Source organism: Lactuca sativa, chromosome 4 (genome assembly GCF_002870075.4).
Source record: "Lactuca sativa cultivar Salinas chromosome 4, Lsat_Salinas_v11, whole genome shotgun sequence".
NCBI lineage: Eukaryota > Viridiplantae > Streptophyta > Magnoliopsida > Asterales > Asteraceae > Lactuca > Lactuca sativa.
The window spans coordinates 297,638,481-297,654,161 of record NC_056626.2 but is presented as its reverse complement, the minus strand read 5'-3'; the positions used below and the strand labels follow the sequence as shown (position 1 = coordinate 297,654,161).

Genomic DNA, 15,681 nt, shown 5'->3' with positions numbered 1-15,681 from the left:
GTAGTGAGCAGCAAGGTGTAGGATAGTCAATCCAGTATAGATCTATACGCAAACTCATACACTCCCCAATTAAGGAGATTATGGATACAAAAACTATCATGGCAGGTAGTGCCATGACCCGTTTAATGGCTCACATAACTGAATGTAATGTATATGTAATGTATGTGCTAGCTGTATTGTGTGTTCTTCCTCTGTCTAGCCTGTATGTTTGTTTCTCATCACTATGTGTTATGTTTGTTTCTCATCACTATGTATTATGTTTGTTTCTCATCACTATGTATTATATTTGTTTCTCATCACTATGTATTATGTTTGTTTCTCATCACTAAGTATTATGTTTGTTTCTCATCACTATGTATTATGTTTGTTTCTCATCAGTATGTATTATGACTCATGAACGAACTGACTCTTTGTATGATTCATTCTTTTTTATTAGTATTAGTAAAACCCTAAACTACGCCTATTGTAGTTTACTAGTAATATAACTTGTATGTATGAATATGGAAGTATACCCTTGCTACCCATGGGTATTGAATTGACTGGAAGGACCTTTTATGACTATATATGTACACATGATATATAACTAATATTTAAACGATCTTCGGACGGACACCCGATACCCCACCAGACCACATCTCAAGCGCGAAAAGGAAATAGGGCTGGCAGGCTTTCCTAAGCCTTTTAAACATTGCTTATATAACTATACATACATGGACATGCAATTGATAATAAGTATAACAAAGTTTAAGTAAAAGTATTTGATAAGTAAAAGAGTTTGTAAACAGTTTGAAGCAAAACAGTTTGATAAACAATTTGAACAGTAAGAAAATCATTGGTTTTGTAGTTATTAATCACATGTGATTGATGTAATAACTAGAAGTATTCAACTTGTATTTCACCCCATAAAAGCATTTAAAACATTTAAAAGTATTTCAAAGGGTAGTTAAAGGGGTATGAACTCACTTGCAATGAGTGGATTGGATTGAAGTGTCAGATACGGTGCTAGGTGACAAATGGAGACTTGTACACACGCATGAGCCTAGTTATCATATAATGAACATATATATAACTAATTAGCCAATTTATAACTAATAAATTAAGTTGGGACACTCTAGAACATGTAAACACTTTGCTTCAAGTGTTAAAGATCACAAGGGTTGCATCCAAGTGTTTGTAGGGCAAAGCTAGAGTGTTTGGAGTTCAAGGGTAAACTCCTTTGGAGTTTATGGTTTTAATGACCATTACCCAATGAGTTTACAGTAGTAAACTCAAGGGTTTACGGTCGTAAACTCTACACTTTATGACCATATGTTGTTTTGAGGTTTTACAAGTCCTTTGAAGCATTTCTACTTGGTGGTTAGGCCTTTGGAAAGATCTAGGGCACCATTTCACTCCTAAATGGAGTTTACGGTCCCTTTACCATTTTCCTTTAAGTTTACTACCTTAAACTCATGAGTTTACTACCTTAAACCCATAAGTTTATGGTATTTGGGGGTTTTCAAGTCCTTAGCTCAATCATGGCAATAGTCTAGGTTAGATTTAGACATAAGGAATAACCATGGGACTTTTATACACCTTTTGGGGTGTTTACGGTTTTGGGTGATCCCCAAACCATAAACACATAAAAACATAAGGTTTTGGTGCTTTTTGTGTGATAAACTCATCAAGGATGAATCTAGACAAGTCCCTAAGGCATTGTGAAGCATCTAGGCACCCTAAGGCACCACTTTGCACCATATTTGGTGTTTATAGTTTTGGGAGCCTCCCAAAACTGTGAACACCTTGATCTTAGTGTTCTTGGGACTTTTCTTTGATGCTAACATGTAATACAAGCTTAATAAGATTCAAGGATGGAAGTACTTACTATAAGGAAGCTTGAAATGAGCTAAAAGTCCAAGAACACTTAGTGTGTGTTCTTGGTGTTTTTGGAAATCTAATCAAAACACAAAAATGGATGGATGAAAAGATGTACAATCACTAGATTAAGTGTTATACCAACTTGAAATGGCTAGAGCACTTACAAGTTTGAAGATCTTGAATTAAATCTTAGATGATACTTGAGAGTGTTTTGAGTTTACTCTTTTAGGGTGAAAATGAAAGTGTTGCACTTTGGGGAGTAAACTCATGCTTAAGGCATGAGTTTACGTTTTTGGGGGTAGTTTACGGTTCAAACATAAAAGTTTAGCCGTGAACTTCTAAGCTACGTGGTATTCGCGGTTTAGAAAATTCGAGACCCGAGACGACACATTCTTTCACCCGTTCATTTAAAGCTTAATTATTAAAATAATCAAATGAACTTATTTTTCCTAAAAACAAGTAAAAGTGAACTTGACTTATAATATGAAGTGATTGACTTTTAGGGTTTGACCGAATGAAAATTCTGGGTTGTCACATTTGACTTCCAGAATAACTAGGTCATTCTTCCCGAATGACTAAGTTATTCAAACCATCCACAGTCGGTCATATGTTGGAAGTAGATATGAATCAAGACTGTCATGAATCTGGCTTGTAAGATTTGTCTAATGTGCATTAGACATAGCAATGGTTACTACAACATTCACGAGTGCTCATAAGTTTTGAGTATTGGATTCAACCCATGCTCATTTGGAGTCACTTCATGGATTTTATCACGAGTGAATCATGAGACGATAATATCTTATATTCTTCAAAACTAGAGGTATGAGTTGTTGACTATGAGTTGGTTATACATTGATTGCATGAACACGTATTGGTAACTCGATGTCATAAATTGTGCCTTTGTGTATGATTCAACAAGTAGTCAGTACAAGCATATGAGTCAAAGTTTATCTATTCCTTTTATCCTTAATGGGATAAAAGCGATATCTATGGGCCCCTTGATGATTTAGTGATGGCATCCTTAAGTGCTTGGCCAAGCCTGGACTAATTTGATTTATTCAATTAGTCAGTCGTCATAAATCGAAAATCGGGAAACAACAAATGGACAGAGAGAATGATTATAATCCATGTCTTAGTCCATATGATATCTAGAATGGAGGAATATATGATCACTTATCTAATGGACGCATCATTGATTTGTTCAGAGTTCGACAACAACTTTTAAGAGCTACGATTGCTGGTCGGGTTGTGAAGGCGTACTTGAAATAGTAGTTATTAGACTTATCCAAGTGGGAGACTGTTGGATTAATGTCTATGTCCATAACTATAATTGGAATATACTTGACCCGACCCGACATGGTCTATTTGGGTTACATGGCATCATGCATTTGGATAGACTAAAATGAGAGAAATAACACTTAAGGTTTATTAATATATTAAAAGTTCTAATATAATAATAAGATTATTTAATTAGTATTGATCAAGAATTAATCTAGAATTAATTAAGTGATCAAAAGAAGACTAATTAAATATATAGGTTGATTGTGTAAATCATCCATACTTGTATAGTGGGCTAAGACTCCATGGATTATCAAGTTGGGTAAAACCAATAGGATACTCCATGGATACTCCATGGTGTATTTGAACCCATGGATCCAAGGAAATGGAAAGCCATGACAATTAAGGTTTACCCTAATTGTAAAACTATATAAGAATCTTATTCTTGTGCAAAATCGGCACTATGTGTGTATGTAGAGGGCAAGCCGATTTCATGAAGTGTGCATTTTCTCTCAAGTTATTCCATGTGCATTTGGTGTTGTATGAACCATTTGAGGTGTCACACTTGGGGCACTAGGCTCTTAAGCTCCATGAAATCTAGCTACATTAAAGAGGTATGTATTCTAACTTGTTATATTACTATGCATCAATGTTTTGGTATGTTAGTTAGGATAATACCTTGGATATTCATATTTGCATGTATAATAGAGAAAACATAGATCCAAGGTATTTAGGGTTGCATGTAGACTTAGGAGTGTTAGAATGCTCAAAACCCAACAGATAAGATGTCACTGGAGGCTGGGTGTCTGTTGCTGCTGTGAACCATCGTCCGTCGCCAACTGTTAGGGTTGCCTTTGCCGCCGTTCGATGTACGTCACAGGTGAGAGATTGCTTTCGGATCCCAAGCAAAACGCATGGTAGTCGTTACCCTAATCTGCCACCACTAGCCACATTGAAAGGTAACTGTGTGCGTGCTTTGGTACATCGTGTTTATTTGTGAAGTGAAGTGTGTGTGTGTCGTGGGTGGAATTGCCTGGCTGGAATTCGTGAGAAAAGCCACCACCATGTGCCACCGCTGGCCACCACTAAGGTGGATGTGTGTGTGTTATCTGGGGTTTTGCTTTGTAATATTGTATTCAGTGATAGAATAATGAAAAGAAACTCATAACCACCACCGTGAGATGGTGGCTGTTGCTTCCTGCCGCCACCAACCGTCGTGTTGGGTGGCGGTGTGCTCTGTTTGTATTTAGACTTCGTTTGGGATGCTTGGACAAAACGGACTAGACCTATAACCACCACCATGAGGTGGTGGCCACCGCCGTGAGCCGCCGTATGCCACCGTTGACCCTCACAACCCGAGGTGGTAGTGGGTGGTGCTCAACTTAGGAAACCCCTAATTGTCCTAATGAAGCCCTAATGGGCCTAAGGACTTATCTTTTGGGCCTAACTGGATTGTGTTGGGTTGGAAACCCTAATTTTGGAAATGTGTATTTCGGATTTGTCGGGACCCGCGTTTGGACCACTGGATTTGGGATTATGAATTAATCCCGACCATACTATATGATTGACATAGTAGATTTATGGACTTAATGGATTAAGTCCTTAATGGGTTAAGTAGGAACACTAAACCCTAATTTTCATTTCATGTGAAATCCCTAATTTTACTTGGGTCTTGAGTTGGGCCTTTCTATTGGGTTATGGTGATTGGGCTATTGATAGGCCATCTAAGAATAATCATATGGACTAAGAATATATGGATGGGCTTTAGGGTATGGCCCATGTGAGGATTTGGGCCCAATTTGGAAAAATGGGCCATAGATGGACCATAACTGGGCCTTAAGGATTATGAGAGATTAGACCATTGGAATGCCAAATGTTTGGACTGGACTAAGTGGTTGGGCCTTAAGATAAGCCCATATAGAGGTTTGGGCCCAATTTGGAAAATTGGGACATATGTTGGGCCTTGGTTGATTATTGGGCTTTTGGGCCTTCAGAGTGTGGGTTTTGGGCCTTGGTTTTGAACCGAGCTAGGTTAGGGGTAAAATGGTCCATTTACACCAAGTGTAGATTTATGGTTATGTATTGGAACCGAATTATTAATCGGGTGTCATTTTGATGATTGATAGTTCGAGAACCTGTTAACCAGCAGCTAGAGTTTTATCCACGGGACTTCAGTAGTGCCAGGTGAGTCTCCTCACCATACCAATGGTTCTAAGGAACCAAGGTCGACCCATTTTATGATATGTGATATGCTAGCTGATTATGCGTTATGGTAGTATGACATTTGCATGGAAGACCTCAGGGGGTTTCCAAGGCAGTAGACTAAGACCATGCGGGGGTTCCAGTGGCAATTATTTATATGTGTTGTGTGGTATGCTAGCTATTATGTGATATGTCTTATGCTAGATATTTCTTTGATATGCGGTGTGCTAGTTGACTCTGTGTTGCTTGCATGGAAGACCTCGGGGGGGGGGGGGGGTTGTTCCCGAGGCAGTGGGATAGCAGACCATGTGGGGGTTCCCATTGCATTCTAGGCTAAGACCATGTGGCGGTTCCCATGGCATTTGGTGTAAGACCTTGGAGGGTTTCCATGGCCTCCTTAGTAAAGACCCCAGGGGGGGGGGGGTTCCCGAGGCACTTGAGTGTAAGACCTTGGAGGGTTTCCAGGGCATCATTATATGTTTTCATGTTAGCTCATATGTTTGTATGTATGGTTTGATTGGTAGTTACAGAAGACCATGTGGGGGTTCCCATGGCAGTGGGCTAAGACCATGAGGGGGTTCCCATGGCTTATGTGATTGATATAGGTTATGTGGATATGTAGCTGATATAGCTAATATGAATTATGTGATTATGTGGATTGTGTGGGGTATGCTCTGGGGAACTCACTAAGCTTCATGCTTACAGTTTTGTTTATGGTTTCAGGTATCATTTGTTAGGAAAGGAAGGGCTCAGCTTGATCACAACACACATACCTATGTTTTCCGAAACGAATGATTTTGGGATGAACTCTGATAAATGTTTTTAATTAACAATGTTTTGGAGTGTTTGGAATAAATGCTATCTATGTTTGGGTTATATTAAAAATGAAATTTTCACCCCTGATTTTTGGGTCGTTACAAGTTGATATCAGAGCCTTGGTTTGAGGGATTCAGAAATACTTTCGGGTGTGTCTGAACTCAAACTGAGGATCTGTAAAATTTTCAAAAAGAAAAATGTTTTCAAGGAAAAAGTTTTCTAAGACAACAAAGGGTGTGTTGCGTGCAATCAGCCGAGCTCAAGTAAGTTTCCCTAGAATACCCTTATATATTATCTACTATGACTTGATTTATGAATCTGGGAATCGCATGCTAGTTAGGGCTAGGAGAGATGCCTTTATATGTTATATGAGCTGGTAGACTTGCATGCTAGTGCTAAGTAGTCAGCAATAGATTGGCCTGATACGAGTTGCTTGTAGCCTTGGAGATGCTGGATGCCATGCCAGAATGAGAATGATTATTGGTATTAGTAACTGCTAAGTGTATGCTTTGAAAATTGTATATAGTTAGGATCTATAGCTTTAGAATAATAATTTGGCCTTATTTCCTGTTCTGTGTATAATTTGCATGCATAAGGCAGCCGACAGTGAGGGTAGACGTGGACAACATGAGTTGTGGTATGTGGGCCGAATGTTCTATGATAGTTTGTGGGTCTGAGATTACCCTAGCGTAAGCCTATGATGAGATTAGTGACATGAGTCACCTGATTGTAAATTGTATGTATAGATAGAACTGTTTGACTGGAATATGTTGGTTAGTTGTCCGTTATCCGAATGTTGCTTGCTTTGTGCTTTGTGGGACATCTAGCAATGTGAGCTAGCTACTAAGTGAATATGCTAGGTCACATGTGGCACATGATGGATAATATCAGAGTGATGGATTTAGCCCTATTGCGTAGCTCTTATTTGAGTCTAACCATTCTAGGATTGAGTCTGTTACTCAAAGGATTATGTGATCTCTGTTGCATGTGGCTATATTCATAAGGTAGCTAGTTGACATTACTGGGAATCTTTCAACAACTGAGGACTGGGTGGGTTGGGAACCTAGGAAATCCTAGGATATGCTTCAGTGGGTTAGTAGTATGGTTCAGTGAGTACCGACATAATGGTCTGAATAAGTGACTTAGAGGATTCGGGAGGATTGTTGAGGAAAGTATGGATAGGTGTGGAAGGTAGTATTAGGCCTGTACTACTAAATTCTTGGTTATGATTAGGCCGTGAGGATAGCTCCTGTGCAAAATGCGGATGAGCACGCAAGGAGAAGGACCAGGGTTTGGTCCCGACTCCGATGGTGAGCCAGATAGCGGAAGGACTGCCAAGATTTTGAGTTCGCTTTAGATCTCTTGTATCAGGCGACAAGGATTGATTGTGCGATCTATTACAATTTCAGGATTAGAGACTACATCTCGGGGGTAGTTTGTAGCCTGATTTAGGGAAGAAGTTGCTTCAGCTACTGCAGTTCAGTCGTGGCCGATTGAGATGGTGAGTATACCAGGGTACGAGACCCTGAGTAATATGATTTATAGAGATCGAGAGCAGGGATTGATTTGGAGCACATTGGGAAGATGGGATCAGATCGGGTGCCTATATTGGATGGTCCTAGAAAGAGACCCAAGAGTTCGGGTCAACTTTTGAGAGGCTAGCAGGGCCGGATTCAATGCAGTTCTTGCGGAAAACTGCATGAGGGAGTTTTTCGTTTCAAGGGTTTTAGTAAGTGTATCTATGGGTTTGATTCCCTGCTTGTGTTTGGGTTATACCTTCAAACATTTTCATATGCCATTTGCATACTATGGGTTACAGGGTGGTTAGTGAAAGGTAGTTTCACTCTTTGATGGTTTGGAAGCACCAAGGGAAGTGGTATACTTTGGAGGCTTTGGTGTGGGCATCGACTATTTGGACTTCAAGATGTAAGTGTGGCATCATTTCAAGGCATCTGAGATTATTAGTTTTGCTAGGATTCGGGAAGCGTTCGTCTGACCTTTAGGAGTCGTGTGGTCTTTTGGGGGTTGGTCCAGTAATAGAACACTAGCACGAGTAAGCAGCACGTTGTTAACAGTTTGGTTATTAAAGAGCAAAAAGGATTGGGAATCCTTCAAATCTCATGTATTGCAAAGACTTAGTCGAATCTAAGTGGGGGAGAATCGCGTAGGAATTTAGGACAGGGGCAGGTATAAGACCAGGATGGGTTTCTCATCCTCCTCGAGGAAAATGGCGGCCTAAGTGGCTATTTGGTTTGAGGGTTGTGCGAGTTTGGAGTTTGGTAAAACTCCCCCGTCATGTGAATCGCGTCTTCTTGGGGGCTTGATAACAGAATTTGGGAAAGTAGGTCGGGGATCCAGTCATGAATTGAGTTCAGTTCGGGTGTTCGGTCAAGTGCATGCTCGACTCTGTATGTGTTTCGAATTGATAGATTAGGGGTAAGGCATTGGGCTGCGGTTGTGTTAGGATGAAAGTGTTGTAAGACTACGGGGAGCCATAGAATTCGCTAAGGTTAGTTGGGGTGAAAGTGTCGTAAGACTATGGGGAAGCCATATCATTCACTAATGGTCGGTTAGGATGAAAGTGTTGTAAGTCAACGGGGGAGCCATAACATTCAATCAGGGTTAGTAGGGTGAAAGTGTTGTAAGACTACGAGGGAGTCGTATCATTCACTAGTAGTTAGACATTGTGGAAAGTGTTGTAAGACTACGGGGGAGCCGTAGCATTCACTAGTAGTCTGATGGTGCGGTAAGTGCGAAAACACTGCAGGGTAGCTTTTACATTTACGAGTTCGTTTAGATGACTTAGGCTAGGGTGGGCCAGTTCACAAGGTTGTGATTAGGTCAAAACATAATTGAATCAAGAAATAGTAGGTCGAAGGAGACCAGGTACGATGTAAGACTGTAGTTATTCTGGTAGCATTCACCTTTTTGCGTCGGATTCAATGACGACATGTTGTTAGCCTATCATGATCAGGTGGATCAAAGGATTGAAGGAACCATGAGTAGCGGTATAGATAGGGTAGTTATTGTCAGACGAGGTATCCTTCGGAGGTCATGTGGGACTGCTGTGCGTGTGTTTCTGGCTCTGCATTCAGATAGGTGCCCGGTGTTCCGGACAGTTGGCAGACAAGTTAGGACCAAGGAAGTCCGAGTTGTTCTTCAGGAAAGCAGCTATGTGGTAGCTAGATGAGTTGGAGTGGTTCCAGTGATTTGGGGTCTGTGTGTGGAGTTATGTGTCATTCGGGGCATATACTAAGTTGTTTACAGTTGGACTAAATAATATCAGAGGTTGAGTAGCCAGTTGGGAGATAAGTGCAGTAAAATCGACAATGATTCGGTGTGGACGGTCTGTCAGGGAGACATACCATCTCGAGGCTTCAGTTTTCAGATTGAGTAAATGTAATCATGTTGCAAGGAATTCGTTTCATCTTCGGGAAACGCAGATTGCAACAACTCAAGGAGTTGACCAAATGAACTATCAGTCCATTTGTTATTCACCTTGATATGCATTAACTTTGCTAGAAACTCAAGGGAAGATAAGGTTTAACCATGATACAATTTAGTTTCCACTTCTTCTAACAACTGTGCAAAATCATCATCCACACCGCTACCCCTTGTATTCGAGGTTCCTTCATCGAGGTTGGTATCATTTTCTCTCGACTTCCACATCACATCGTCGATTAAATCGGCCATTTCGTTACTTAGCAAGACGACTAGAGGAATAAAAGATTCACCATGATAGATCCAAGTTTTGTACGACTTACTGAAACCTTTATAAATATATATATCGTTCCACTATAGTCGGGTACTTGAAGTAACGGTTATCACATTTTTCACACGCACATCTGATTTTATCATTACTATCAACGTGTGACTTGGACTTCTCGATAAAAGCTTTGAGTCCTACTTGGAACTCGAGATAGTTTCGATGTGGATTATTAGTCCAGCTTTTATCAATTGACATTATTTCGCGGAAACATAATTTCGGGTTTAGAGTTTAGCATATAGAATTAGCATTGTTTTTTTAGAATTACTTGTAATTTATATAGGCAAAAGTTGTAAGTATTAAATAAAATGGTCAAAGATCCAACGAATCAATTTTTTCCACACGTTTGTTTTATTTATACTAGATGTACAAATATACACATGATTATTGAAAAAAAATTGTTTGTTTTTTTAATATGTTTAGCGATTAGGTTTTATTGAATAAAATGTTAAATAAAGCAAAATTAATAATTATGTATATCCATAAAAAAACAGTTGTTACTATTGTACCTTTATATATATATATATATATATATATATATATATATATATATATATATATATATATATATATATATATATATATGTATATATATTTATTTATTTATTTATTTATTTCTAACATATATTTTTTTTGCAATTATAACATTGTAATTTAAACAATTATATTATGTTGTTGTGTTGTTCTTTTTTACCGTCGAGATGAAAAAATTTATATACTTTTTATTTATAGCATTGTATAAATATATTGTTTAATTATAGCATTCGTATATAAGTTTTGGAAATTATTGGTTATAATATAAGTTTCAGAACTTATTGGTTAATTTGAGGTTAGTTTGGTAACAAACTAGAAACTTAACGTCATCGTATATAAGTTTTTAAACAAATTTATAAAATTTTTTTTGTTTTTTTTCCAATTTTAACAATAATTTTTAATTTTTTTTTTCAATTATAGCATTGTACTTTAAACAACTATATTATGTTGTTGTGTTCTTTTTTTACCGTCGAGATTAATATATATATATATATATATATATATATATATATATATATATATATATATATATATATATAGCATTGTATAAATATATTTTTTAATTATAGCATTCGTATATATGTTTTGAAAGTTATTGGTTAATATATAAGTTTTGAAACTTATTGGCTAATTTGGGGTTAGTTTGGGAACAAACTATAAAATTTCTAGTATTCGTATATAAGTATTTAAACAATTTTAAAAGTTTTTTTTCTTTCTAATTATAACAATAATTTTTTTTATTTTTTTTCAATTATAACATTGTACTTTAAACAATTATATTATGTTGTTGTGTTGTTCTTTTTTACCGTCGAGATTAATATATATATATATATATATATATATATATATATATATATATATATATATTATATTTATAGCATTATATAAATTTGTTGTAAATATAAAATTTAAAAACTAAAAAAGACATGAAAATATAAATATGAAACTATAGAAATATAACATTATAAGTTAAGTTGAAGATTATAAGTTAACTATAGAACTTATTGGTTAATTTGGGGTTACAAGTTTATAAAGAATTTTATAACATTTTTTTTCCAATTATAACAATATTTTTTTTTTCAATTATAGCATTGTACTTTAAACAATTATATTATGTTGTTGTCTTGTTTTTTTACCGTCGAGATTAGAAAATATGTATATATTTATTTATAGCATTGTATAAATATGTTGCAAATACAAAATTTAAAAACTAAAAAAGACAAGAAATATAAATATGAAACTATAGAAATATAAAATTTTAAGTTTTTTTTTTTTTTGAACCGACAAATACATATATATCTAAATTACTGCTAAACTAAAACCTAATTTCACTTATGTCCACGACATTACTTGAACCCTCGACCTCAAAGAGGGAGGACACCACCAGATACCGCTGGGCTAGAAACCCTTTGGTTATAAGTTAAGTTGAAGATTATAAGTCAACTATAAAACTTATTGGTTAATTTGGGGTTAGTTTGGGCACAAACTAGAAACTTTCTAGTATTCATATATAAGTTTTTAAACAATTTTCTAACATTTTTTTAGTGTTTTTTTTTTTTCAATTATAATAATAATAATAATTTATTTTTATTGTTTTCAATTATAGCATCCTACTTATACCAAAACCACATACTTTCACATAATACATAAGAGCATGAAATTCACACACTTTCACATATATATATCACATATACATCAAATACAAATACATTCACATACACACATAATAAAATCCAACTTAGACTAAACACACATACTTTCACATAAATAAAACCATAACATCCTACTTTTACCAAATACATAAATTTCACATTCATATACCACATATACAAACAAACATACAAACATTCACATACACACATAATAACATCCTACTTATAACAAATACATATAATTTCACATATATAGATAATAACATCATACTTCTGCCAAAATACTCATATACCACATATACATCAAACACACATATATTGACATATATACACCAAATTTACATAGATTCATACAAATATCAAATATAGATACATATGACAATTTTTACATAATTGATACAACTACACATATCTTGTAGTTAAACTCAAATTTCACAATAAATTAAAGTAAATAGAACTGTAGTGGCGGAAATCAACGAATATATTGCCGAAAAAATTGGTCTTCACCGGAAAATACCCTCACCTGTATAGTAAACCCAAAGACAAAACTACCAAAAATACTGAAATTGAAAAATAATTTGCAATTAATCATCAAATGGAGCTAGAAATCGAAGTTAAAAGAGAAAGAAAAAGAGATATAAGAACTTCAAGTTACCTTTTTTCCCGAGATGGAGCTAGAAATCGTGAGTTAACCCGTTTAATTAAAGCCCTAAACACCTTTGATCCCTAATCTCACAATCTGGTGAGATTTCTAGCTTGTTGAAATCCTTGGAAACGATTGCAAAAAATGGGGCAAAAAGGAGCAACAACGTTTTGATGGAAGACACAAAGCAAAAGAGCAGAATGCGTCCGTTTTTTTCGTTTTATCTGTGATAGCCTTTAGCGGCGACTATATAGGTTTTACCGGCGACACACGTTAACAACGGCGACTATGTGGAGGGAAGGGTACCGCGTCTTTTTTTAGACCACTATTAACGACGACTTTTTCGACTTTTAACGGTGCCAAAATCTCACCGGTAGTGGTTATGTGCGGATAAGACGTCTCAACCGTTAGATTAGACACTCGATCGAACAGCTGAGGTCTATCAGAAGGGGATAACGCGGATTCGGGTGAAAAACCTTTAACGGAGACACAATTACCGGTGATAGAGACTTTTAGCGACGACTCTACCATTTGTCGCCGCTAAAGTTTGTGTCGCCGCTAAAGGCATGGTTTCTTATAGTGTAATAATAATATTTCTTAGATCCACAGATGTTATTTTCAAAAGAATTAGTTTTGTCATCTAGAAAGGAATAATGACGCAACTTGTTGCTCGTTTGCTTTCCATCAATATGTATTGAACTTTATTTTGAATAAAAAAGTAATAATAATAATAATAATAGAAATTTGCCTCATACATAGTGCACTCAATTGAAAAAGATGGATAAGATACAAGCACATATTAAAAACGTTTTGTATGTTGATGTTACATACAGAAAAGCATGACGTGGTAGACTAAGAGCCATTGAGAAAATTTATGAAACTTTGGAGAGTAACTTTGCTTAGTTTATCTAATGGCAATCCATATTTTTTTAGAATTATTTTATCACAATGATATGTTTCGGGTAAAAGCACTTTATTGTATCTCATGTAGACGTGTTTCACATTGCATATATAGGATGTTCTTCACGTAGATATTGATCCTTCAATTTGCTTGGATGACTGAACATTAGAAGCACTATTTGGTGTCGGTGTACCCAGCAATGATGTCGCTTGACCTTGCACTAACTCCCAAGCCATCTTTACATGTCTGTCTTCGGTGAGAGTTGCCCCCACAGCAAATCGGATAACATAAACTCCTCCAACCACCGAATGTGTCATGTAAACTCGCCCCGTTGCATTCACTAATTCCAATAACATTTGGTTGAATTCATTTGCTTCATGGTCGTTGTCATGGTGCTGACTAATAGCATACGGAGAAACTCGAAAACAAACCATAGAAAAGTATCTAGGTGCCATAATCTCAAACCTAGAGTCCATGTTCACGAGCCCTTCAAAATCCTTGGCCATTTTCACATGCTTTCTTATGTATTCCCTCAAAGCAATCGTCCCATAGCTCCTAAGCACCATCCATAACTTCAAGGCTTGGAATCTTCGTGCTAGTGATATCTGCCAGTCTTTGTAGTCGACGACTTTCCCTGATTCTGTGGTTTTGTTTGCGATCAACTCTGAGGTTGTGGAGAGTGGTTTCGTAAATGACGATTTGTCTTTAACCCAAAGGCAGCAGCAAGCCAGGTTTGGGAGCAGCCATTTGTGCGCATTAAAACTGAAGGAGCTTGCACCCTCCACACCATCAAGGAAGTGACGAAACTCAGGACAGATACATGCACTTCCAGCATATGCAGCATCCACGTGAACCCACATATTATATTTGCTTGCTACCTCACACAAAGACCCCAATGGATCCACCGCTGTTGTAGAGGTTGTCCCAACAGTTGCACATAAATAGATTGGAATTAAACCATCTTCAAGGTCTCTTTTAATCATCTCATCTAGGGATTCTGGGGACAGTTCAAAGTTCGTTGTCCGGTTTGTCACGACCTGTCGAACATTCTCAGGTTTTATCCCAATGATTTTTGCCGACTTCTGGAAAGAGAAATGGGTTTGGTCAGAACAGTACACTGCAAGCTTCTCTGTGTTTTCTCTTCCAATTTGATCAAGTGTCTTCTCTTTCGCAGCAAGCAGCGTGCAAACGAAGGCCTCACAGGTGGTGCCAAGCAAAACACCACCACCGTGATCACTTGAAGTTGAGAACGACTGGGGAAGCTGTAGTAGTTTTAACAGCCACTCCATGACCAGGATCTCTAGCTCTGTTGCTGCAGGAGAAGATGCCCAGTTGAATCCGACAACATTAAAACCATTGAGAAGCATTTCCCCAAGAAAGCTTGCCGTATTTGCGCTGGACGCAAAGTAGGCAAAAAAATTTGGACTTTGCCAATGCGTTATGCCTGGAATAATATCCTTCTGCACATCCTTCAGTATAGCTTCGATTGGCTCAGGGTACATTGGAGCACAGTCGGGCGAACTTTGAAATAGATAACCTGGTTTAACATGGCTTCTAACAGGATACTTTTCTATATTCTCGTAATAATCTGCAAGGAAGTCTATGACCATATGACCTTGCCTTCTGAATTCTACTGGGTTCAAGGGGTTCATTTTGTTTGCTTTGTGACATACCAAAGAAAATAAGTAAGTGTATTTATAGAATTCATATACGCATTAACTTCCTCGTAGCCTTTTGTTTTAAAATAAATAAATAAATAAAAATAAAATAAAATAAATAAAAGAGGTGTCCTTGACTAATAAACATTTGATAAAAGAAATAACCCTACCTGAAATAATTAAATTTATTTTGAAATAAATGAGGTAAATAAATCTCTTTTGGTATATATGACGTGCAAAGAATTAAAAACAAGAAAATGTAACCAAGAGCCGATTTATCGTTAACTAAATAAATATTATTTCTTATAGTTTTGTTTAAATATTATTCTTCTCACAATTTTTATAAGTTCATATAAAAATAATAAATAGTGTGA

The 15,681-nt window shown here is 36.7% G+C and overlaps 1 protein-coding gene across 1 annotated transcript; it reads right to left on the bottom strand.

Moving 5' to 3' along the window:
- Positions 1-13,482: 13,482 nt before the first annotated feature.
- On the bottom strand, positions 13,483-15,380 carry LOC128133922 (tyrosine decarboxylase 1-like). The gene has a single exon (XM_052771434.1). The coding sequence runs from the start codon at positions 15,299-15,301 to the stop codon at positions 13,772-13,774; it is 1,530 nt and encodes a 509-aa protein (XP_052627394.1). The 5' UTR covers positions 15,302-15,380; the 3' UTR covers positions 13,483-13,771.
- Between the last annotated feature and the right edge of the window lie 301 nt (positions 15,381-15,681).

What these genes read in the sequence shown, in the direction of transcription:
- LOC128133922 (XM_052771434.1), bottom strand. Translation starts at nt 15,301, where the DNA reads ATGAACCCCTTGAACCCAGTAGAATTCAGAAGGCAAGGTCATATGGTC.